This window comes from Pleurodeles waltl, chromosome 3_1, assembly GCF_031143425.1.
Source record: "Pleurodeles waltl isolate 20211129_DDA chromosome 3_1, aPleWal1.hap1.20221129, whole genome shotgun sequence".
Classification (NCBI taxonomy): domain Eukaryota; kingdom Metazoa; phylum Chordata; class Amphibia; order Caudata; family Salamandridae; genus Pleurodeles; species Pleurodeles waltl.
This window is the reverse complement of record NC_090440.1, coordinates 924,684,991-924,710,481: the sequence shown is the minus strand read 5'-3', so window position 1 is coordinate 924,710,481 and position 25,491 is coordinate 924,684,991. Positions and strand designations below refer to the sequence as shown.

The 25,491-nt window shown below is 43.9% G+C and overlaps 1 protein-coding gene across 3 annotated transcripts in view; it reads left to right on the top strand.

The window, feature by feature from the left end:
* Positions 1-25,491, top strand: part of KDM1A (lysine demethylase 1A) — a 590,627-nt gene that overhangs the window by 293,829 nt on the left and 271,307 nt on the right. For all 3 annotated transcript variants that reach the window (XM_069223917.1, XM_069223918.1, XM_069223916.1), the window contains 2 exons: positions 10,770-10,843; positions 14,452-14,563. In XM_069223917.1, the coding sequence (XP_069080018.1) occupies positions 10,770-10,843; positions 14,452-14,563 (186 nt within the window). The remainder of the gene's footprint in view (positions 1-10,769; positions 10,844-14,451; positions 14,564-25,491) is intronic.

Here is a 25,491-nt window from a genome sequence, read left to right as displayed (position 1 = left end):
AGAAATTTTGGGGATGTTAAGTGTAAAAACTTGGTAAATTTAGCATTCAGAACAACGTCAGAGGGTTTAAAACAGGCAATCACTGCTTGCCTTTAAGTCCGTATCCTCCTTTGATTGAACGCTGCCTTCAATAAAGATTTACGTTCCTTTCGTAGGCCATTACAAATACAGATCAAATTAATTGTATCTTTCTTACCCCGCCCACACAGCCAGCACTGAGGGATTTTAGCGGGGCGTTCCCACGGGACTAGGTAGGCACCACCAGGGATGATGCCAAATTGGTATTTGATAAAATGATCCTTGTCTGTCTTTGTCCGTCCACCTTCCAAGTAAGGCTGACATTTCCAAAGTTTATACTTGTTTATTACCATCCAGGAATGCGATCTGAAGGCCAATGAACTCTTATCCACGTTCACTGATCTTTGCCTTGTTGTTCAGTTTATGCTTTTTTTTAAATCGAAGTAGGAAAGATTTGAGTCCCATAATTCCACTACTTCCAAGTGCCTGATCTAAGAACTTTCGAGATTTAGCTTTAGAGTTTGAACTAATCTCCTTCCAAAGTTCTTGGCAGAGCTGATTTTTCTTTGTTAGCTGTAAATGTTTCCAGGCTTTGATATAAACTGGCTTTCCTATCTATGCATTGATTTAGATAACCAAACTCCAGCCTAATTTGTGCTTTGGAGGTATACCCCGGCAGTTGAAATAAGGACCTAAAAATCTTTCCAGTGATTTTATTTAGGATGATAGCATCTTGTCCACACAGAGCTTCACTTCCGTATCCTAAAGTTGGAATTAGTTTGGCTGCAACGACTTGAAGCAATGGGCGATAGCTGGGCCGGTAAGCAGTTGTTTTTTTTAAGTGCGGAAAGTGAACAGTATAACATTTCCTTTTCTGTATAGCTCCTGTTCCTGGGGAAGACAGGAGCCCCGTTCATCAAAAACTACACCCAGGTATCTATACCGGTTCTCTTGGTCCAAAACACCGCTTTGTGTGTTCCATTTTTTAACTTTAGAAGTTTTTTTGCTCATTTCCATTACTTTGTTTTTTTTCTGATTTATTTCCAATTCATTTTGCTCTGCATATTCGGATATCTTCATGATGACCCGCCATAGCCCTACTTTAGTTTTACTCGGGAGTACTACGTTGTCAGCATAAAACAAGTTTGAAATAGTCATATCACCAGGCTTTGGGGGGGTGCGCATTTATCTTATTTAGTTCCGCAGTCTAGTCTGATAAAGAGATTGAAAAGATATGGAGCCAGCACACAGCCCTGTTTCAGACCTTGTTTTGTTTTAACTTCCCTTGAAAGGAAAGATCCTTCCCCTATCTTAACTCTTACCCATGTATCTGTGTATAGCTGTTCAATAGCCTTTAGCAGATTCTCCGGTATTCCCCAGGAGACTAATTTATCCTAAAGGAGAGGTCGTTGTACCAGGTCAAAGGCTGATTTAAAATCTGCAAAACACAGATACAAGGGTTGTTTTTTGTTTTGTTTGTACTTAGCAATGATCAGGGATAGAGTTAAAATGTTTACGGCAGTACCCAGGGCCTTTACAAAACCTGTCTGATTGGTGGGAATAATTCTATTTTCGATTGCTCACCTACGAAGATGCTCCAGTAAAATCCCTGCATAATATTTAGCTTCTACATCTGTTAAGGTAATTAGCCGATAACTCTCAGGTTGTGACTTATTACCTCCTTTGAATATTGGATGGATTCTCGCCCCCCACCAAGATTTTGGACTACTTCCTAGCGCCATACAATGGTTGAAGGTCAAAGCCAATTTTTCACTCCAAAACGCAGGATTCAGTTTAAACAAGGCATTTGGGATCCCATTTGGACAAGGGGCACCCCTAGTTCGGCTGTTTTTTATTGAGCTTATAATTTCGGCTATTGTAAACATTATTTTTTGGGTTTCCTTTTGGGGTGTGAGGGGTTTTAATGTTACTCTTTCTAGCCTTAACTTTTTTGCTTCCTCTTCTAAATTTTTGCTGGCTCTCTTTTGTTCACCAAAATGGCGACGTAGGCAATCAAACCAGATGACTTCCAAGATATTAGAGCTGGTCAGGGTCATTCGGCTTTATTCAGGGCATTCACCATTTTCCAAAAACCTTGTGTATTTGATTTTCTTACTTAAGAATAGGGCCTTTGCCCAAAAATCATGGTTTTCCTGATTCCAATACATGTTGTTTAGAGTTTTTTAAGTAAGCCTTAAAATAGCAGTTTGTTGGATTCTTCTTATATAACCTTAAAGCTCTATTTCATTCTTTTCTTAATTTAATCATGTGTGCTGAAAAATGTATATTCATGTTTGTTTTCGCACCTCGCCCCTGGTTTTGATACCTCTTTTGTGATCTAAATCTATCTAGGAAATATGACCAGGTCATTATCGAGTCCCCGGTTATGTTCATATGGCATTGGTCGATTGTCACCATTGACTGTTCACCAATGGATTCCTTTAACTTTTCAGCCCATCTGAGGGTTTTTTTAATAGTTTGTTGTATTAATATTCCTTGGTGTAGTTAGTGCAAGGTTAAAGTAAGGAATCTCCAGGCATTGCTGGCCATGGTCGCTCCTATCTGATTTTACGATGTAAAATTTTGTAATTAGCGTAAGCAAAATAAGGAGTCCGCAGTATAATCAATTGTCCCTTGGGATTCGGTGACATAGCAGGTAGTTGCCGGCGGAGTAGCTTGGGGATATCTTCCATTTAGAAGTCTTAGTCCAAGAGCCTCAAGATCTTTTACTAAGGAGAGTGCTACTGTCCCATCATTTTCTTTCTCTGTAACCCACAGGGATTGCTATGGTACTGCCCATAATCGATCTTGCAAGATAGTTTGTGTATCCCTTTCAAAAGGGTTTAATAATTTCAGATTAAAGTCCCCGGCTATTAGAAGCTCCAGGGGTCCTGAATCCTGATGGGCTGTTAAAATTGTATCTATCAATTTGGAAGATAGATTGTGCATCTGGATGGATATAGACATTAAATAACAGGAGTGGGCTGGAATGTTCCTCATTCCACCCGTCTAACTTCACAAGCAAGAAGTCTTTGTTTTCCTCATATAATCAAGTACATAATATGTTTAATCCTGCTGAGATAAAAATTGCTAATCCCACCTTTGGATGTCCATACCTTTTTTCCTTTATTGCTGGGGAAAAGAATCCCATAAATCCATCAATTGAAAAAGAGTTGGTGGCCCAGGTCTCCTGGAGAAAAATAATTTGAAATTTCTTTAGTAAGCTTGATAGATCTTTTTGTTTGGTATTTGATCTAACCCCATTTATATTCCAGGAGCAAACTTGTAGAGGGTTTTCATGCGAAATTGTCCACTTATTGTGCGCCCTACTACTCGTAAATCACTGACGTTTTTCTAGATGGATTATTTCTGATATCCAGCCTAAATCTAGCTGTGGTAAGCATGTATTAGATATGGTACGCACTAAGGGGTAATCTTCCATTCTTCCAGTTGCAGATCTAAGAACTGAGAAAGGTTCATCCAACTTTTTTTTTTTAGCTTAGATTGATTAGGCGAATTGATTTGTTCCTCTAATGGGTCAGGATAGCCTACTTGTTTGGGTATGCTGAAATTAATTCTCTATTTTAAGAAGGAGCATTTTTCTTTAGCAACTCTTTTTACCAAATGTGATGACCTCCAGGGTACCAGGGTTAATTAGTTTAGACCTCTTTCTTTTATATTTTCCCTTGGTAGAAACTCTATGGAGACAATATCAGTAGATTTTATATCTTTTAGTGCAGGAATAGCTTGTAATAGTTTTAGTATATGTCCTCTATTTAAGATATTAAATCGTCCCCTAGAGTAATATTGAGGTTCCAATATTAGTTGTAAACAATCATTTGGCAAAGCGAATTCAGAATTAACTATAGTATCCACCTGTTCATCTAGTTGGGCAGGCCTTGGATGTTCTATTACTCGACTCCCTACTGGTGGCTCTCTGTCGGACCATTCTAGCTTTATAGCCTTTTGCTTTGGTATTGCGCCACTTAGGTACCCTTCATCCGGGGGTGGTCTTTGCCTGCTTCCTTTTTTTTGCCTTCTTCCTTTTTTTTGCCTGATATTGGGCCAAATGGGCTCCGGTTGGAGCCTCCTGGTACTCTGCATATTCTGAATTTGCGACCCTAATTGTTATACCCTATTCTTCAAAAGGCCTCCTTTTTATTATAGGACTAGGACTCGTTACAGCTTGTGTCTCCCATTGATGGAGTTTATTTCTTGCTGTTCCGCCTCTTCTGTATTTTATTCTTGTTGTCAGGCTAACCTGGCGTCTGGTGTTGGGAAGCCACCTAAATACTGCGTTTAGGGGTGTTTTAGGGGAGTGTGGGGTAGTAGCCAATGGACTACTTGCCCTTGGGAGTGCCTGCACCCTGTTATGACCACTTCCTGTGGGGAGTGGGCATATTCCTATCCCTATCCCCAAAGGCCTAGTTCCGAACAAAACTAAAACGGTGCAATCCTTTTTCTACTGTCCACCTCAGGTAGCCCACCTTAGGGTTGTGGTCAGCCCAGGAGTGGTACACCTCGGACTGGGGAAGCCTGGGGGTGTGCATACCTAAGTCGGCATGGCCTTTGAAGACCCAGTCTTGGTATGCAGATCTGCTAGACGTCCTGCTGGAGTGGGAGATAACACTCCTCTCCAGAGCAGGCATTATTTCTGACCTCTGAGGGTGCGGGCTCTCACCTCCAAGGGGTCAGAAACGTGTCCAGTGGGGGCAGACTGAACTGGTCAGTCAGCATACCAGGAGACTACTGGAGTTCAGGGGGCATCTGAAAGATGAGCACTGGGTGCATTTCCAAATAAATACGAGTCTGGTATCAGCCCAGATTTATCAAGGCTAAGTGTTGAATACCAAACACCATAGGGTTCGGTGAAGCAGTTATGTGACTGGGTCACTCGTGTTGATGAGTGTCCAGCACAAACCTTAAAATGGCTTTTCGGTTTACCTGCAGTGCTCAGCAATGGGGCTGAGCATCACAGGGCCATATCAACTCAGACAGATATGGCCATGCAGTTAGTGTACTGCACCCTGTCTTAGGGCTCACTTATATAGACATAGCTTCAGTGATGGGGCTTGCACCAGGGCACGCAGACTGCAATGGCAGCTGTGTGATTCTCATTTTTGGGAGTGGGTGATCCTTGAGGGTGGCACAATCTTTGCTGCAGCAGTTAGGGACCCTCTCCTCGACCCAGGCACTAGGTACAGCGGGGTACCACTTACTAGGGACTTACATGGGTGGAGGAGTGTGCCCATTTGTACAGCATGTTACCTGTTTTTGGAAAAACTCTGTGCACCTTAGTCAAAAAACCTCGGTACTAGTGGCAAAAAGTGGGGGGTGACGTTGTTAAAAAGGAGCATTTTCCACCAGATTTCACAGTGGTGAAAGGCGCATCACTCCTTGGATGGGGCGACCATCTGGGATAGGTGGAGATCAGAGGGCTCTGGCCTCCGGCAGAATGTAGACTCCACATCAACTTGCTGGAGCTCCAAGCGAACAGATTGGCATTGAAAGAATTTCTTCCCTCTGTCAAAGGGAAGATAGTGCAGGTGTTCACGGACAACATCACCACAATGTGGTATTGCAGCAAGAAGGGCAGGGTGGTGCCATGGGCCCTTTGTCAAGAGGTCCTGTGTCTCTGGACATGGCTGGATCAGCAGGGCATAACCCTGGTGGTTCAACACCTAGCTTGTTTTCTGAACACCAGGGTAGACGCACTCAGCCGTCGATGCCTAGCAGATCACGTGTGGCATCTCAATTCGGAGGTGAAGCAAGGTCTCTCTCAGCATTGGGAAGAGCCTTGGTTCGGTCTGTTCGCCTCTGAAGAGAACATGCAATGTCAGCAGTATTATGCGTTGGAGTTACCTAGGCGGGAATCGCTCTGGGACGCTTTTCATCTCTGGTATCCTGAGCTTCTGAAAATAATCATTGATTCTCCGATCAGGCTGGTCCTTTGGGAGGATCTTCTGTCGCAGCAGCAGGGGTGGGTCCTTCACCTGAACCTGTCAACTATCCGCCTTCTTGCTTGGAGATTGAGCTGCGACAGTTGATAGCTTTTGGCCTTCCTCCCAAAGTCTGTAACATCATTCTTGCAGTCAGGTGTCCCTCTGCCAAGATGGTATACACCTGCTGATGGCAAATATTTGTAAAATATTGGACAGGAAAGTCTATAAACTTTTTCTGCCTCTCTCTCTGATAGTCTTCTCTTTATCATTACCCTTGCCCAGCAAGGCTCTGCTCTGGCACTCTTTTAAGGGCTATCGTTTGCTCTGTCTGCATTCCTGCCGCTTCCTGACCAACTTTCTTTCTTTTAATCACCTATTTTAAATAGGTGTTTCAAAGGGGCTTGTACATATGTTTCACCCTTTATCGTGCCTCAGTGGGATCTACACTTAGTTGTCACCTAACTTATGTATGCTCCCTTTGAGGTGTTGAACAATTGCCCCCTTAGGCTGTTTACTGATAACATCTCCCCGAAGGGAGAGTGAGCTGCAGGCTTTATCATCCAAGCCTCCTTATCTCTCTGTGATCTCAGACAAAGCGGTGTTTCGCACCAGGGCCTCTTTCCGTCTGAAAGTGGTGACCCAATTTAATTTGGGAAAATCAGTCAACTGCCCATCTTTTAAGCTTCTCCACATCCCTCTAAAGAATAGAGCAAGTCCACTATCTGGACCCAAAAAACATTCTTGTTCTACCTTGACCACACAAAAGAGTTCTGGGTGGACGATCAACTCTTTGTGGGCTATGTGGGAGCTAAAATGGCAGTAGATGGGGGAAGCACGCTTTGTTTATGCTATACCAAAGTAAGGTATAGTGTGCACAGAGTCCAGTGGAACCCCAGAGGCTAAAGTAGATAAAACCAATGCTCTCTTTTGTGGTCGGATGGGCGAGCAGTTAGGGTTAGCAGAGGGTAGTGGTAAGCATTTGTTGTACACACACAGTCAGGAAAATGAGGCGCACACTCAGTGACTAACTCGAGTCCAATGTTTATTTAAAAACAGATACTTTGTTACTTTTATTTTAGAACCAAAGGGATCTTTGTTGCAAGTAAGTACAGTTTCACGTTTTTAACACTTTCAAGTATCAGTTGGACTGTTGATGAAAATCAGCAGTGAGCATACGTTTCATATAGCTGTACTGTTCACTGGCAAAAGTACAAAATCAGTGAATGTAATGCAGTCATATGGGAGGAAAGTTCTCCATTTACAGGTAAGTACTCAACTTGCTATCCCAGCCTTCAAGGTTTTAGGTGCCCACCGGTCAAGGTTCCAGGAGACACCAAGGTTGCACCACCAGCGGCACAGTGGCGGCCAAGTGCAGAGATCAAAGTTGTGTCAGGGTCCCAGCGGAAATCAATGGAGACAATTGAAAAGGCATGGTTTACAGGTATATACCTGCACTTTCAGGACACAGGCCCTGGGGGTAGATATCAGCATGGGGTGGGGGCACAAGAGAGCACTAAACATGCACCACCAGAGCCACAGGGGTGGGCGAGTGCAGGGTGCAAACACAACATCAGGCATCCAATGGATATCAGTGGGGGTCATCTGTTTCACAAAGATGCTGCAGGTTCAGTTTAGGGAGCTGGATGAAGGAGACTGGTGGCTGAGCAAGTAAGTTGGGATGTCACTGGATGTCGGAGGGCTGTCAGTTGGGGTCCCCAAGGTCCAGGGGCTGCAGATGCAGGGGTGCCTGTGGATGTTGGGAAATCTTCACCAGGAGCGGGTCGTGATCAGGGGGATCCTTCAGATTGAGGATGCAGGTGTCGTCATGCTGACTAGTGGGGGCGTCAGCCCAAGGTCAGTTCAGGTTTAGAATCGCTGGGGGACCTTCACTGGACCGGTGGGCCACCTGTAGTCGGGCCGTGGCATCGTGTGCAGAGTGGTCTGGACTGACTGTTCTGAAGGACACTGGAGACTTGGTGTTGGTTTCTTTGTGGACAGGCCAGTGGAGCTGGAGCCAAGTCAGTTATCATCTAGAGTCTTTACTACAGTGTAGCTCTTCAGTTGTTTGTCTTCTTTAGGTTGCCAGGAAGGTAAGGAACAAGGTTCAGGGGGGCCCCTAAATATTAAATGTAGTGGTTACAGAGGCAAGAGGGCAGTAGCCAATGGCTACTGACCTTTAGGGTGTCTACACCCTTCGTGTGCCCACTCCCTTTGGGGAGGGGGGCACATTCCTGTTCCTGTTGGCTAACATCCTCCAAGCCAATATGGAGAATTCTGAGTAGAGGGGTTTACTTTAGCTCTGGGCACCCTAGGGTCCCAGTTGAGGTGGGCACTCCCCTTCTGCTTACTAAGTTTCCCACCTGTTCAGCTGGCAAAAAGTGGGGTTTGGTCAGGGGAGCAGGTATCTCCACTGGCTGTGTCCTCAGTCAGTATGACAAAGGGAAGGAGCCTTTAGGGCTCATCGCTGAGTGTTGCTGTTCCTGCTAAGGGGAGGTGTGAAACACCTCCACCCAGAGCAGACTTTGTTTCTGACCTCCAAGAGAACAAAGACTCTCGCCTCAGGGGGTCAGAAACATGTCTGGTGGTGGTAGGCGGGCAGAGACCAGTCAGCCACACACTAGAGAGTTGATCAGTTTTCAGTGGGCATCTCTAAGATGCCATCTGTGTGCATTTTTTAAAAATAAATCCAACACTGGTATCAGTGGGAGTTTATTAACCTGAGAAGTTTGATACCAAACTTCTTAGCATTAAGTAAAGCCATCATGGAGCTGTGGAGTTCGTAGTTGCAAACTCCCAGCCCATGTACTCAATATGGATTCACTGCACTTACAATGCCTAAGAATGGACTTAAACACTTTAGGGGCATATTGCTCATGCAGCTGTGCCCTCACCAGTGGTATAGTGCACCCTACGAGAGGGGTGACTTACCTATGCCACGGGCAGTGTTTGTAGGTATGGTACCCAGGGATGGCTGCCAAGTCAACTTTACGTTTTTCTCTGCCCCAAAACACAATTTGCAATGGCAGTTTGCATATGTTTGGTGAGGGGGTTCTCTTAGGGTGGCTTAATACGTGCTGCAGCCCTTAAAGACCCCCTGTAGGCACAAGGCCCTTGGTACCACTGGTACCTTTTACAAGGGACCTAGCTGTGGGCCGGAGGTGTGCTAATTGTGGGAGCAATGGTACAATTTTGGGGAAAGACACAGGTGCTGCGGCTTGGTTAGCAGGGTACCAGCACACATGCAGTCAAGTTAACATCATATATCAGGAAACATGGTGGGGGGTGGAGAGGTTACCATGCCAAAAGGGGCACTTTCCTACAGTAAAGGAACAAACGACTTCATGCTTGGATGTTTGCTGTGTTAAGTTCTGCTATGCCTTGGTTAACTAGCAGCTTCCCAAGAGCATACAGGCTCATTGTACCAGGGGAAAAGCTGTGAACATAGCGTTAGCACGTGGAGTCCCAGTCCTGGACATCTGTCAGGCAACAACATGGGCATGGATGCTTACATTTGCCAAACTCCTTGGACAGTCAGGTTTGCAGAGATGGGCATTTCACCTGTTCGGTCCCACTGGACTTCTTAGTATAGAATATTTGTCCGCAGCCCGCCGCCTGGGTATCTATTTAAAGGTAAGGAATCTACAGCTAGAAGTCTCTATCAGATTAAGAAGTTAGTTACCTTTAATAACTAATTTTCTGGTAGACACTATATCTAGCTGCAGATTCCTTACACCCATCCATGCCTCTCTGCTCTGCTGTCAGGTTTCTAGGGTTAAGGATGATCCCTTTCTGGGCCCTAGTTTGGATACACATTTGTCAGTTCATTTCATGGCTTTGCGCTCCTGGTGTGGAAACTCATGAAAAGTTACTGACGTCTGCACTCCTGGTTGGCATGACCGCAACATCACATCCGGCACTGAGGGTGCCACGTGGAACCAAACCAAGCCACCTGATGGTGTGCAGGGATACTGCTCACGCAAAATTATTTTCGATCCAGGCTGGCGCCTGGGAAATTCAAAGGTACTGAATCTGCAGCTAGATGTAGTCTCTACCAGATAATGTGTTACTGAAAGTAAGTAACTTGTATTTCACACTCACCTTGTTAGATGCAAGACACATACTAAGGTTAAATCCTTCACTTTGCATAAGTGAAAAAGATGGAATGTTTTTTTAACCACACTGCACTCTTCTATCCATATGAAACAACAAAATAACTTTTGAACCTTTTTATTGATGTTCGTTTGTAAGTGTGACGTTACCAGTACTGTAATTGCACATGCACTTGTTTGTCCAGTCCACAAACGCTGGCCCAGTTTTATAATACATATTCTAATACTGCACTGCAGTCACTCCCTTATGAATTACTGGTCCACATTCACTGACACATTGATTGTACATCATCAAGCTTTGTGGTATTGCGATTAAGAAGACCTTCTGCAGTAATATCCTGTCAATAATGCTTGCAAAACCAGCCTTCACTTTAGGTCTTAGGTTTTATAGAAGAGTACATAAATACATGTTTATATATAAAAATGTTTTTCCCATGAAGTAAATGTTCATTCCCACACAGTTTTTCCTCAACTGGTTGTGAACATCAGTGATACCAGTCCACCTTGGTCCAGTAAAATGTGCTCAGTGTTTATCATCCAGCCAGCCTTTGCATTTGTTAAACAGTTACCTGCATGCAGTCTTTAATGTGAACTGTATTGTTACACTTGAAGTGGAGATTATTGTTCAGTTCAAGTTTTGTGTAGAATCAACCACCAGAGGTAACAGAATGTTCACTGAGTATGTATATTTGCTTTCAAGGAGTATGATGATTTGGCAGAAATTCAAGGAAAGCTTGAAGAGAAACTCCAAGAACTTGAAGCCAATCCTCCAAGGTAAATCTTAAATCCTATGTTGAGATGTTTTAAGTTAACTTGTGATTTTGTTACTGTCAAACGTTGCTTCTTTTGTAAAGAACTTGTACTCATTTAATGTGATATATTTCAATAAAGCCTATCTAAGTTGCTGTGCACAATGCAGACCCTCCGTAAAATAAATTAATCAAGTAAAACATTTCCAGAAATATGTATCTTGAAGAAATCACTACATAGCATTTTGTAAGCAAGTAGAATCCTGTAAACACTGTTATGCACATATTCAGTATTTAGTACTGTATCTGCATTATTTACAAAACCTTTACCTCCGTTCTCTTTTCTACGAACGGGAAAGTTTGCTTATGTATACTCCTGCAATTTCTGTGTTTAATTTTTGTGATTAAGAAATGGATGTGGGTAAAAAAGTTGTAAAAGCAGATGTAATACAGAAGGTAGTTGGGGGGAAGCCTTTAACAAGGCAAAGATATACATAGAGAAACTAGCAAACATTATGTGAAATGGGGTTAAGCTAAAAGTCAAGGTGAAGGAGCATACTGCTGCCTGGTCAACTATGGAGACTAAGTAACTATTGGGGTCCTGCGAGCACTATGGGTATTGGGATTACCTTTGCTGTTCACCATATATTGTTTGATCATTGTATTCCACAAGTCATATAGGCTAAGCTTAACTAAATCAAACTTGTGCTGAGCTAAAAGTAATTTGGCAATGGAAATTAAATTTGTCAGTTTGCGGTGGGGAGCCCTCCCTTTTCACTGTTTACTCTTTTGAGTCTTCATATTTCTGTCAGAATGACACTTTTTGGATAGTTCCTTGTTATGGTAATTTGACTGAACATGGTCAGTGTTATTGAGAAGCCCAATATACTTAAAAACTATCTTTAGCTATGCATGACAGTTTGAATAATTAGAACAAACAGAGTTTGAATAATTGGCGGCTGCAACTATGTTTGTCCTCTAATGTATTGTCTGCTTCTTGCTGGTTTCATTTGACTCTTTTCTGTACAAAAATAAAAAAGTTTTTAATTAGAAAATATAACTACATATCTTTATGGCGGAGGTTCTGTATTCATAAATGATTATTGGTGTGTAACAACTGTGAGTGCCTGAATACATGCAACTCAAAGCAAAAGCCTTCATTTACAAAGAAACTTCTGACTTAAATGCTCAGCACCAGTGCATAGCATTCTGTACTTTTCGTGTGTGTGTGTGAACCTTCTTGGGTCCTTGTGTTAGTTTAAACACTTGAATGTCCAAGGTTGTAACCTTCTGGAATGGCTGAAAACACATTCCATCATTCTGCTATTTCCCCACTATTATCCTGTTTCATTACATTTGCATGACCTCTAGTGCTCTTTATGGAAGGGTCATGCACAACATCCTTATTTTTGTAATGTAGGAGTGTTGGCCTGTATTTGAGTTTTAGCAACGTGTTTATTAGTATGAAATCTAATTTAAGAACTGTGAAATTCTGATGCGAGAATAAAATAATGTTCATACTTGTAGGGCAAATTTATGCTATTTCCTTTATTGACTTCATGCTATATTTATACATCCTCCATGTTCTTTGTAGAACAGAAATATAGTATGTACATATTAAGGAAACACTACTCAGAAAATTCCAAGTTTTGCACACCCTATAATTAATGAAACCTTTCAGCATTTGAGGGCTTTTTAGGTTTGGGACCTGCACAACCTGGTTTCTCTATGCGCCTACTCATGCTTCCCAAATCTTAAGTGATCAAAAATGCGCTTGAAGAGTTTAAACTCAGAGTATTGTGTATTTAACAGCTGTTAGTATTGAAAGCAGACTCTGCAGATGGTGGAGTTTAAACTGTGTAGCATGATAAGGGTCTCACCCAGGCCTCTTTGTAGAGCCTTACTGTACAACGATAGATACAATTAAGTTATTGAATGTGCTCTTCAGTGTACATTTTCCCTCTATAGAAAGGAAAGGACCATACTGTGAACTTGAACAGGAATGCATGACAGTGCACATATTACTTTTAATAAATTCTGAGAGATTAAGGGGACAAGAGAAATGTGAAACTCGAATGTGAAAGGTGGGAAGGCTTTGGTTAGGCTGTTGTGTAGCCATTCTAGTTATAGCGCCATGCCCGTTCTTTTAACACACTAGGCCGCTGTGCACTTTAACCTAGATATATTTTATTCGACTTCACACTGTTATTTTTACAATAACCATTTCTACGGTCTTATTTTATTTTTCATTTATCTAACTGTTTTAGCCTAGCCCAGCACTGTGTTCTTAAACAAGACATTATTGATCAGTCTGTGCTTCATTCAAGGCTACAGTTTGGTACATTGCCGGTGTATGTGGTAGAAGTTTAGTCTCCAACATTCGTAGAAAATACACATCCTTACGTATGGACATTTTCTCAGAATATCAGCTGTGTTATTATAAAAACACTTCTTAGTCCCATTACACGTTAGAGGGAGATTCCAGCCACAGAACCACAACTGTATGCTGCTTGCTGAATGGTTCGCTACCGATGCTAACGCAGACGACAGGCCTTTGCTGAGGTATGAGAGTTGACGTCTTCCTGGGGGAACCTGAAAGGCAGAATTAGAGTTTAACATGCTGTGCTCAGATTATGATTTAGATAGGAAATAATCCATTGATCATAGTGACAATATGATAGCGTTATTTTTATGCTTCACTCTTCTTGTCACCATTTTAATACTGTCATGTTGTGTCGTCCTGGTTAGTGCAGCTCACGCTTTGCTATCTAAGATGTCGTCGTTTTTTTAAACCCATTATTAAATCATACACTGCCTCTGTTTGGATGCGTGACCATGACTTCCCCGAGAAGCCTAATATGTCATGCGCTCGGCTGCCCAATCATCACTATCCCCTGGTAGAGATGAGGCACTGCTAGTTGGCCTGGAGAAAAACCCGGATTTAGAGCGACAGGTGTCACCCGCAGTGGGTCGAACTCAGCCTCCCACACCGTGGACGATCCTGCTGCTCAAAATCCAGTAGTCTCATTAGAATAATGAGAGCCTACCCGACAAGGCTCTTCACCCTCAGCAGGGACCTTCCTGCCCTTCCTCTTCACTGACCCTACCATTGAAGCAGTCTTGTAAGGGGACATGAGCCCATTGAGGATTCACCATCGGTCAGTGTTTGTGAGAATGGGCCCTTGCCCTGTGACCTGATAAAAACATGCTAAATGTTAAGTATGTAATAGTAGAATCCTGAAGTGATGGCCAACAAAGGCGTATGTTATGATTCTTAAGGTAAAATAACGTGATTTGAGGTGTTCTGTTTGTAGCCGGAGTTTAAGAAGGGGATCAGCTCTATAACGGATATCTAATAAAGCAAACTCGATATGGTCTGGTGACTTGTTTTTTTTTCTTTGGCCTAATTTCTATGAATCTATTACAACAAGCTGGCAACCTTATGCATGATGTCCTTACTGATTGCTGTAAATATCCGTACTCTGTAATTGCTGCTGTTCTTTTGCGGTTTCTAAATGTGAATCTTGTCTAAAAGCGATACAACTGTGCTTGGTACCAACAATGAATAAAATACACATATGGTCTACCCTATGTTTCATTTAATGACAGCTTTTTCTTTACTATTATTTCTAGTGATGTTTACTTGTCATCTCGAGACAGACAAATACTTGATTGGCATTTTGCAAACTTGGAGTTTGCAAACGCCACACCACTATCAACACTCTCTCTGAAGCACTGGGACCAGGTAACATTTATACACCTAAGTTGTTTTGTATTATAGAAGTATAATACTTTACTTTTAAGTATATGTATTAATATTTTTGTGTTTTAAAGAATAAACACTCTAAAATAACCAAGTAGTATTCCTTGTTATAATCAACTTACTTGAAGTCATTTGGTAGTAAAATGAGACTGGAAAGGCAATTTCAACCCGGGAGTCATAAGCTCAAGGAGAGTTGGCAGAAGATTCTCTGTTTGTAGATGGATTCCTCTTGTTATAGGTGTAAAGGATGTCGGTACTGGAACATGCCAATTTTGGTGTGGTAGGCACCAAAATCTGATAGAGCCATCTACCTGCAGATTCTTTACCTTACAATTCTCCTCAGGCATCAGACTGGATCCGGAAATCAGCAGTGTACCTCTGCGTGTCGGAAGACAGCGCCATGCGACTTGGTAGTGATGTCGACGGAGTCCATATAATCCCCCTCCTGATGTAATTTCCATAATTTCTACACGTCCAAAGCAGATCAGGAGCAGTTCCTCAGGCTCTTTTTTGGCCTATCGACATTTTCCTGTTAAAGGAACAGTGTTCCCTTTTTTTCTTATGCCCTCGTGGTTCAAACCTTGTCGGTTCTGTGGCATGCAGATGGCCACAGACCCTCACACCATTTGTTTGTGGTGCCTCAGGGAGCACCACAACTCTGAGGATTGTGGCTCCTGCTTTCGCCTGAAAGGAACAGCACATGACGATCCTGCTGGCGTGACTGGTGGAGGCCTCACGTCAATGTTGGTCTCATTCAAGGTCCTGTAAGTCGCAAGACCGATCCAGGAGCTGTTCCCATGAGCTTGTGTCGTCCTCGATGTCGAAGGATCCAACATCGAAACACTAATGGTCGAAGTCCCAGCCCTCTCACCCCCCTCCTGCCAAAATCACTGCAGAAGCCCTGTGTTTCTGACTCCCTCTCCCAGTCTTCGGCTGAGGAGTTGGTGCAAGAGTCCACTCCGCGCCTCCCTGCTTTCCCTGGAGCAGAGCAACTCTGGCCCAGATGCATAGTTGCTATAATTCCCTCCATGCCATCTCTGGCCCACACCTCCCTCTGGTGCGCTATTGAGCCCCAAGGAGGTGGGAGGTGTCATACCTCAATCTACACCGACAGGTTTGTCCTCTGCGTCAGTTAGGCCTCTGAATTTGTACTCTGATTGGTGGTGGCTCCAGTACACATCCCCTATTAAGATCAGCCGACACAGACAGCAATGTCAACAGCACCAATCAACACTGAACCGTTAACCCTCTCCGATGCTGAGATGAGGCCGCATTAACGCTGGGCGTTGTTGGGTGTAGTGACCGTGGTACCAACGGGAGAACAGGCTTTTTGGAGGTGAAGGAGAGGAGCTGGGGTTTAGAAACCCGATCGACAAGACTGCCCGGCCTCCTCTAGAGGGTAGTTGCCTGACTCAGCTAGGTGAGGCTTGTGGCTTGGAGTCCTCCCCTGCTTTGAATCTTCTTTCCTCCCCCCAGCCTTGCTACAGAGGTGAACTCCTCCTGTCCTAGACTTGCAGCTCCCTTCTGTGGACGTGACCCCTGACCCCTTGTTAAAAGTACTTTACCTGAGTGAAACAGGAGTAGAGCTTTTGCTCCCCTTTAGTGAAGCATGGAATGACCTGTTATTAGGGGCCTAGGCTAAGCACGCTACAGGGGGGCCCCTGTGGACCGGCCCATAGACACTAGGAACAAACCAAGAAGTTTTATGGTGTAGGCTGCTAAGGCCTCTTCTGATCCCAGCGTCCTCCCTAATGTTCCTCCAGACTGAGTCCAAGTTGTAGGAACATTGTGGAAGAAACATTTTCTCCTCAGTTAGTGCCACCTGGCGGTCAGTAAACACTGCATGTGTTCTAGTTCTCTTTTCCCATACGTTACGGGATTTGGTGGCATGCCTGCTGTCTTCGCTTCCTGAGGAGAACTGGAGTGAACTCACCCAGACAGTCCAGGATGGTTGAGGGGCAGCTAAGTTTGCAATAAAATGTGGTGTGGCTACCACGGACTCATTAGGTCGAGCCGTGGCTCATTTGGTAACGCTGCGCAGTTATGCATGGGTACACCACTCTGGCTTTTCCAAGGCAGTCCATACCACCCTGGAGGACATGCCTTTCGATGGCGCCTGCCTGTTTGGCACATATACCGATTCTACATTGCGCGCTTCAGGGACAGTTGGAGTGAATGATTTTAAATGTGTCTCTTACTTTATCCCTAGCTCCCCACTTTCTCGAGTATAAAGGGGGGGTTTGGGGCATTCATCTTTGATTGTTTTTACAGATGGACGTCCTATACTTCCTTTTGAGTTTCGCTTCATCTGCAGCATTCCACCTTCTGGTGGCACCCAGTGCGGTGTTCCTGCCTTGTGCAGGTATTACTATTCTTTTTTAAGGCCTGTTGATGACAACTTTGCTCTCTCGCTATCTGGGGGTATTTTCCTTGTGACCCTAGGTGGGTTTAATGCCTGATGAAACAGGGGTTTTTCATTCTCTCTGACGACAAGAGATAGTTGCCTGTATGGTATGTTGCCTACTATGTTTGGAGCATCTTCTGTATGCTTTATAGGCATTACTAGGTACGTTGTGGTTCTTTTAGTAGCCCTTATAGGGAACTGATAATAATGACTCCTTAGGAGCCTTTGTACATGGGTCTTAGGCAAAGCACTAAGAACCTAATTATGTTGCGACTCTTTTTTTTTTTTGTTTTTTTTTTTTCCTTGCTTTAATCTTTGAAGCATTACTTATACTTATTTTTCAAGAGTTCTTCTACCTCTACTAAGCGACTCTTTTCTTTACCATGCAGAGCATTGGGGCAAGTGGTAATGCCATTCAGCATCCGTGCGTCCTTGCACTTCTTTAGTGAGCTGCTCTCACTGTACATCAGCCAAATGGGCCCTTGCTGCTGGGCTCTCCAGCACCCATGGTACACTGGTTCAAATTCCTTCTTGGGTTCTTTATAGAACAGTTTTTCTCCTTCTCTCTTGTACTCTGCTGGTCTTCCTTATTTGAGGCTTCTTGCCTACATTCCCAGTCTGTACTGCTCTCTTCTCTTGTGCCGCCAGTCTTGTCGTCCTTACACTGACTCTTCACTGCATGTGTAATACTTATTTATCACTGAGAGGCAAGGTCCTGTACCTTTGCTGCTACAGGCACCACTGATGTAACAGTCCACATACCACCTAGGGCCACAAGATGTCTAGATATTTATTTTTAAGGCACTGTCTTTTCGCCATCATCTGTGTTGATGGCTATCTTCCATCTTATGATGGATATACGGTTGTTTACATTATACTCCCTAGTGGTTTATTGGTTAGGATGCAGCGCTCTCGCTACCATGGTCCGGATTCGATTTCTGGTCAGGGAAGGTTTCATGTTATTGTTTCTGAACATTATGGTTCCATCTTTCTTGAGAGTTCGTAATGAGGATTTGTTACTTCATTTAGACATGGGCTCCTTGGTCTGTTCTTTTCACTCCGTTCTACTGGGTGCCATTATTTCTAGCCCTCTGGGGGGTAGTCATAACACTTCTGGTTTATTGTTCGGGTTACTTACTTCAAAAGGGAATTTGCTTCTCCTGCTGTGTATCCTACTTCCTTCGGAAGGCTCCCATATACGTTAATTAATATAATAAGGGCGGTGGGCGTACTTTGTCTTATACCTTCTGGTGGTTTTAATGCCTCCTATTTCCTATACTGACATAATTTCCATTAATCAACAATTGTTGCTCTTCTATAGGTCGAAACTCCTTTGGTTGATTCAGCTTTTACTACCTTGTTTTTAGTTTTTGGACTCTAACTTTGTGGGAGTTTGTCCCTAGGGGACTACGTATTTTACCTTTCGTTCTGTACTTCAGTTAGGTCCTCTTCTTTCTGATATCACTTACTGTTGGGGGTTGATGCTGAATACCAGTTTTAGGCGTTTTATGTGTTGGTCTCTTATTTCACCTTGACCTTCTTGTAGGTTTGCGTAATGACCTTGTTTTTTCTAAAATATCAAGTATTTTTTTTTCACTCCTGCTGTCTTTTTTTCTGGGTCCTTTGGTGTAAATGCTCCCGCAGCGTTGGCTTTACTGGGTTGTCTGATGACTGGCACACTTTTCATCCTCTTATTAGTATTATCTTGCTGATTACTTGGCTCAGTCCTCATATACATTTATGACAACATTGTAGTGTGACCGGTTCGGTCTATGGTGTGGGTGTGTGTGTGTGTGTGTGTGTATATATATATATGTATATATATATATGTTCGATGGCATGTGTAGCTGCAGATACACATGCTGTGCATTATCCTGACATCTGGTGTTGGGCTCGGAGCGTTACAAGTTGTTTTTCTTCGAAGAAGTCTTTTCGAGTCACGAGATCGAGGGACTCCTCCCTTTTGGCTCCATTGCGCATTGGCGTCTACTCCATCTTAGATTGTTTTCTTTCCGCCATCGGGTTTGGACGTGTTCCTCTTCGCTCCGTATTTCGGTTCGTAAAAGATAGTTATCCATCGGAAAATTCGACGCTATTGTTTGCGCTCGGTACCGGGTTAGTGCTAGCACATCGACACCGAAGAAAGAAGAGCTCTGGTGGCCCTTCGGGGCTTCCACTCCTCGAGGGGGGGGGCCTGGTCGGCCCGACCGCATCCATCTTCAAACTTCATGGACCGGACCCTCTTCCGCTTCTGCCCCAACTGCCACGCAAAGTATCCTTATACAGACCAACACTTGGCCTGTAATCTGTGTTTGTCTCCCGAACACAGAGGATACTTGCGAGGCTTGCCGGGCATTTCGATCCAAGAAAACACTGCGGGATCGAAGAGCTAGAATGCTCCAGATGGCGTCGACACCGACCGGGCACATCGACGTCGAAGAAGAGGAGAGGTTCTCCATTCGAGATTCGGACTTGGAAGAGTCCGAGAGTGAGCAGCTGAAGACACAACAAACCGTGAGTAAACCAGCCCCGGGGAAAACTCACGCCAAAATGATGAAGGGCAAGGGGACGACACCGCCAACAGGCCATGGCTTAACCCGAAAACTCGGTGACCAAACATCGGCACCGAAAAAGGCCTCGCAGCAGCCGAAGACATCCGACTCCGGTCGAGATACCGGCTCCGACCAGACTCTGCACCGAGAGATCGGCACCCCGAAAGTCAAAAAGGTTTTCTCTGAGCCGAAAAAGACTGCCATAAAGATTTTGGTGCCGAAACATGCAGCCTCGGAGCCGAAACACAGCTCCTATACAGAGGAACAAGGCTTTCCACACAATTACAAGGCCACAGATTTGAACAAGAACTGGGCATGGGAGAGCCAGACCTTACCCAGAGGAGGCTCTGCCTACAAAAAGACACAGGGAAAATCAGAACTCTTCCTCCAATAAAGATGAAGCGGAAGCTCGCATTCCAAGAGGCGGAAATGCAGCCAAAAGCAAAAGTGGCTAAAGAAAAAACACCACCACATTTTTCGCCACAGCAGTCGCCAGCGCACTCACCACATCTGTCCCCAGTAGCAACACCCCCAATGATGCAGTCACCAACGCACACAGGGATGAGCCAAGATGACCCGGATGCAAGCGATTTGTATGATGCACCGGTATCAGATAATAGTCCTGATTGCTAGCCGGCAAGGCCATCACCACCTGAGGACAGTACTGCTTACATGCAGGTGGTTTCCAGCGCAGCTACTTTTCATAATGTAGCATTGCATGCAGAGCCCATAGAAGATGACTTCTTGTTTAACACCCTGTCATCTACGCACAGCCAATACCAAAGTTTGCCAATGTTACCAGGCATGTTAAAACACGCCAAACAGGTGTTTCAGGACCCAGTCAAAAGTAGAGCCATCACACCTAGGGTGGAGAAGAAATATAAACCTCCCCCTACGGACCCTGTGAATATCACTCAACAGTTAACTCCTGATTCGGTGGTAGTAGGAGCAGCCCGAAAAGGGCAAACTCACAAACTTCTGGAGACGCACCACCACCTGACAAAAAGTCGGAATTTCGATGCAGCAGGCGAGAGGGTGGCCGCACAGGCAGCCAATCAATGCCAATTCTCAAGCTCTACTGGCAAAATACGACAGGGTACATTGGGATGAAATACAACATCTCATTCAACACCTTCCCAAGGAGTTCCAGAAACGTGCCCAACAGGTTGTCGAGGAGGGCCAAACTATCTCCAACAACCAAACAAGGTGTGCCAGGACAGTAATCACGGCGGTAACCATTCGGAGACACGCGTGGCTACGGACCTCCGGATTTAAGCCAGAAATCCAGCAGGCTGTGCTGAATATGCCTTTTAACAAACAACAATTGTCTGGGCCGGAGGTGGATACAGCGATAGAAAAACTGAAGAAAGACACGGACATGGCCAAGGCCATGGGCGCGCTCTACTCCCCACAGAGCAAAGGCACTTTTAGGAAGCCACACTTTAGAGGGGGGTTTCAGGCCCAAACCACAGAGCCCGCCACCTCACAAGTCAGACCCACATATCAGTGCCAATATCAGAGAGGAGGTTTTCGAGGACAATATAGGGGTGGACAGTTCCCTGAAACAGGAGGGAAATTCCAGAGCCCAAAAACCCAGCAAACCAAACAGTGACTTCAACGTCAAAAAGCCCCACCACACAACACCAGTGGGGGGGGGGGGAAGACTCGCACTTTATTACCACAACTGGGAACACATAACTACGGACGCGTGGGTCCTAGCCATTATCCAACATGGCTATTGCATAGAATTCCTAAATTTCCCACCAGATGTGCCTCCAAGAGCACACATGTCCAATCAACACTTAGATCTGTTGCAACTAGAAGTCCAAGCATTGTTATAAAAAGAAGCAATAGAACTAGTACCCAACCATCAAAAAGGAACAGGTGTTTACTCCCTGTATTTCCTCATTCCAAAAAAGGATAAAACACTGAGACCCATATTAGACCTCAGAACACTAAATCTTTACATCAGATCAGATCATTTTCACATGTTGACACTTCAAGACGTGATTCCCTTGCTCAAACAACAGGACTACATGTCAACATTAGATCTCAAAGATGCCTATTTCCACATACCCATACATCCTTCCCACAGGAAATACCATACATCCTTCCCACAGGAAATACTTGAGGTTCGTAATCCAAGGTGTGCATTACCAATTCAAAGTGTTACCGTTGGGCATAGCAACAGCCCCAAGGGTATTCACAAAATGTCTTGCAGTAGTAGCTGCTCACATCAGGAGACAGCACATGCACGTATTCCCTTACTTAGACGATTGGTTAATAAAAACCAGCACTCAGCAACAGTGTCTTCTACACACAAAATACGTCATAGAAACCCTTCACAAACTAGGGTTCTCTATAAACTACCAAAAATCACATCTACATCCATGTCAAATACAACAATACTTAGGAGCAACAATCAACACACAAAAAGGGATTGCCACTCCAAGTCCACAAATGGTACAAGCCTTCCAAAATGTAATACTAAACATGCACCCAAACCAACACTATCAAGTGAGGTTTGTAATGAAACTCCCATGCATGATGTCTTCATGCATAGCTATTGTCCCAAACGCAAGACTACACATGCGTCCCTTACAACAATGCCTAGCAACACAATGGACACAAGCACAGGGTCAACTTCAAGATCTAGTGTTGGTAGACCGCCAAACACACTCCTTGCTTCAATGGTGGAATCCTATAAATTTAAACCAAGGGCAGCCATTCCAAGACCCAGTGCCTCAATACGTGATCACAACAGATGTTTCCATGATAGGGTGGGGAGCACACCTCAACCAGCACAGTATACAGGGACAATGGGACGTTCAACAAAGGCAACTGCATATAGATCATTTAGAGCTGTTAGCAGTGTTTCTAGCATTGAAAGCATTTCAACCGCTAATAGCCCACAAACACATTCTTGTCAAAACAGACAACATGACAACAATGTATTACCTAAACAAACAGGGAGGGACACACTCATCACAACTGTGTCTCTTAGCACAAAAGATTTGGCATTGGGCGATTCACAATCACATTCGCCTAATAGCACAGTACATCCCAGGGATTCAAAACCAGTTAGCCGACAATCTCAGTCGAGGTCACCAACAAACACACAAATGAGAAATTCATCCCCAGATACTACAAACTTACTTTTGAAGCTGGGGAACACCACAAATAGACCTGTTCGCAACAAAAGAAAACGCAAAATGCCAAAACTTTGCGTCCAGGTATCCACACCCTCAGTCCAAAGGCAATGCGTTATGGATGAGTTGGTCAGGGATATTTGCTTACGCTTTTCCCCCTCCCCCACTCCTTCCTTATGTAATAAACAAATTGAGTCAAAACAAACTCAAACTAATATTAATAGCACCAACCTGGGCCCGTCAACCATGGTATACAACACTACTGGACCTGTCAGTAGTACCTCATATCAAACTACCAAACAGACCAGATCTGTTAACTCAACACAAACAACAGATCAGAGACCCGAATCCAGCATCGCTCAATCTAGCAATCTGGCTCCTGAAGTCTTAGAATTTGGACATTTAGACCTTACACAAGAATGTATGGAGGTCATTAAACAAGTTAGAAAACCTACTGCAAGACATTGTTATGCAAACAAATGGAAAAGATTTGTTTATTATGCCATAATAATCAAATTCAACCACTACATGCTTCTGCAAAAAACATTGTAGGCTATTTATTACACTTACAAAAATCAAAACTGCATTTTCTTCTACCAAAATACATCTCGCAGCAATATCTGCCTACCTGCAGATTACACATTCAACATCACTCTTTAGAATCCCAGTCATCAAAGCATTTATGGAGGGTTTAAAAAGAATCATACCCCCAAGAACACCACCAGTTCCCTCGTGGTACCTCAATATTGTATTAACACGACTCATGGGTGCACCATTTGAACCCATGCACTCTTGTGACATGCAATACTTACCCTGGAAAGTAGCCTTCCTAATAGCTATCACATCTCTTAGAAGAGTAAGCGAAATACAAGCATTCACTATACAAGAACCCTTTATACAAATACATAAACATAAAGTGGTTCTCCGTACAAATCCAAAGTTCTTACCAAAAGTTATATCACCGTTCCACCTAAACCAAACAGTGGAACTCCCAGTCTTTTATCCACAACCAGACTCAGTAGCCGAAAGAGCCTTCCATACATTAAAAAATCAAAAAATATATCATACACTGTTCCAAACGGAGAGAAAGGGAACTTATGGCAGGGGTCCTAAAATTTAGGAGCAAGAAACCTCACACATCCATGAGGATGTCATGCTTCATCATCGGAGCTGCTCCTCGTCAGACCGGCACTGCAATGTCTGACGGGCACCACCCCGGGTGGGAGGGGGCTCTTTGCCGGAGATCTTTTTCAATGATGGTGCTGTGGCCCCAGAAGTAAATAAGTGACAGAGGAGATCAAAGGAATAGTGGTTAAAATTGGCTCTCAGAACCTCCACTGGGTCAACTAATTTATTAGACCAGATGGAAGGTATAGTCATGAGAGTGAAACAGATAATGATCAATCACTCTGTATCGAAGGTAACAAAGGGGGGATTGGAGAATTTCCAAAACCAGCCCTGTCGTGGGTCAACATCTTTCGCATCCTGGTGGTCCATACGGATCTAGTGATGCTTCGTCTGGACCTAGATGACTATGTGTATCTCCTAATTATAAGGGCCAAATATGTCTCCTTAATCAAAGGTGTACGGATTACTAGTAACCAGAGATTATCAGGTCCTCCAGATCTGCAGTTGGTGAACGGATCCCTCCAACCTTTTGGTGGTCTGTCCTTCAGCCTCCTTGCTGGGCTAGGGTAATCACGTCAGTGACATGGTGGTGAGGGGGCCTTTACTCTGCATCATAACAGTATGTGAACATAAATGTGCTAGAGCTGCAGGCTGTCTTGCCAAGAAGCAACAGGGAGCAGCATTCAGATTCTTTTGGACACCATCCACATCATCCATTATATGTATCAATAGACAAGGGGATTTTGGGTTATGGATCTTGTGTTGGGAGGAGGTTCACTTGTGGCACTTGGTGTAACAAAAGTGAATTTTCATGGTAATGACTCATCTTACAGGATCCGTCAGTGTGAGAGCAAATGCTTTGTCAAGGATTTTGCGCCCCACCAGCCCCATGCTTTGTCGCAAACACTGCCAACTCAAACAGTGAAGGGGGGGCTTGTGACAGCAGATGAGAGAGAAGAATTGAAGTATGACCTGTATTGTTCTGCTAGGGTGTCTTCAGACCCTCTTAAATTAAGGTCCCTCAGGTGTCTTCTCAGGTACTTGGTGAGTGTTTTCAGCTATGAATAACAGGGTAAAAGTTGTAAAAGGCAGAATGGTAATTTGTCTTTGCAGTAAATTTTAACTGTAACAACCAGAATACATTTGACAGTAGCTTAGTCTTTGTTGGGGTATTTCTGTCGTACTCTTTCTAGTTTTTCTCACACTGGTAAATGTGGTACTCCCTCTTAATTAGATATCTCCGAAGAGATGGCAGTAATCCACACACAGAAGCTGTTGTTATCCCTACAACTTGAGTGCATATATATAGTATTTGTTTACCAACTACGATTTTGGTTCTAGTGTCTCAGATCCACTGTTTGTGCACTAACTAGAAGTGTTCCTTGTTCCATTACAAAACATATCAGTTATGAGCATGAAGTTGGTTCCAGGCAGATGGTGCCGCCCAAATAAGAGGTGTTCAACCTCCGCTCAAAAATCAGAAAGCTAAGCATCTGGCAATGCCCAGGGTTTAATCTATACTAAGCCACTCCTGTAAGGGCCGCTAGGTGTCTCAAGAGCACGAACTCTCTCAGAACTCTTGGGAAATTTTGTATCAGTGCCTGCAAGTTTGACGGGCAGATAGAAAAATTGTCTAAGGAGCAAATGGAAATGGGGCAAGAACGAGACAATGGGAAG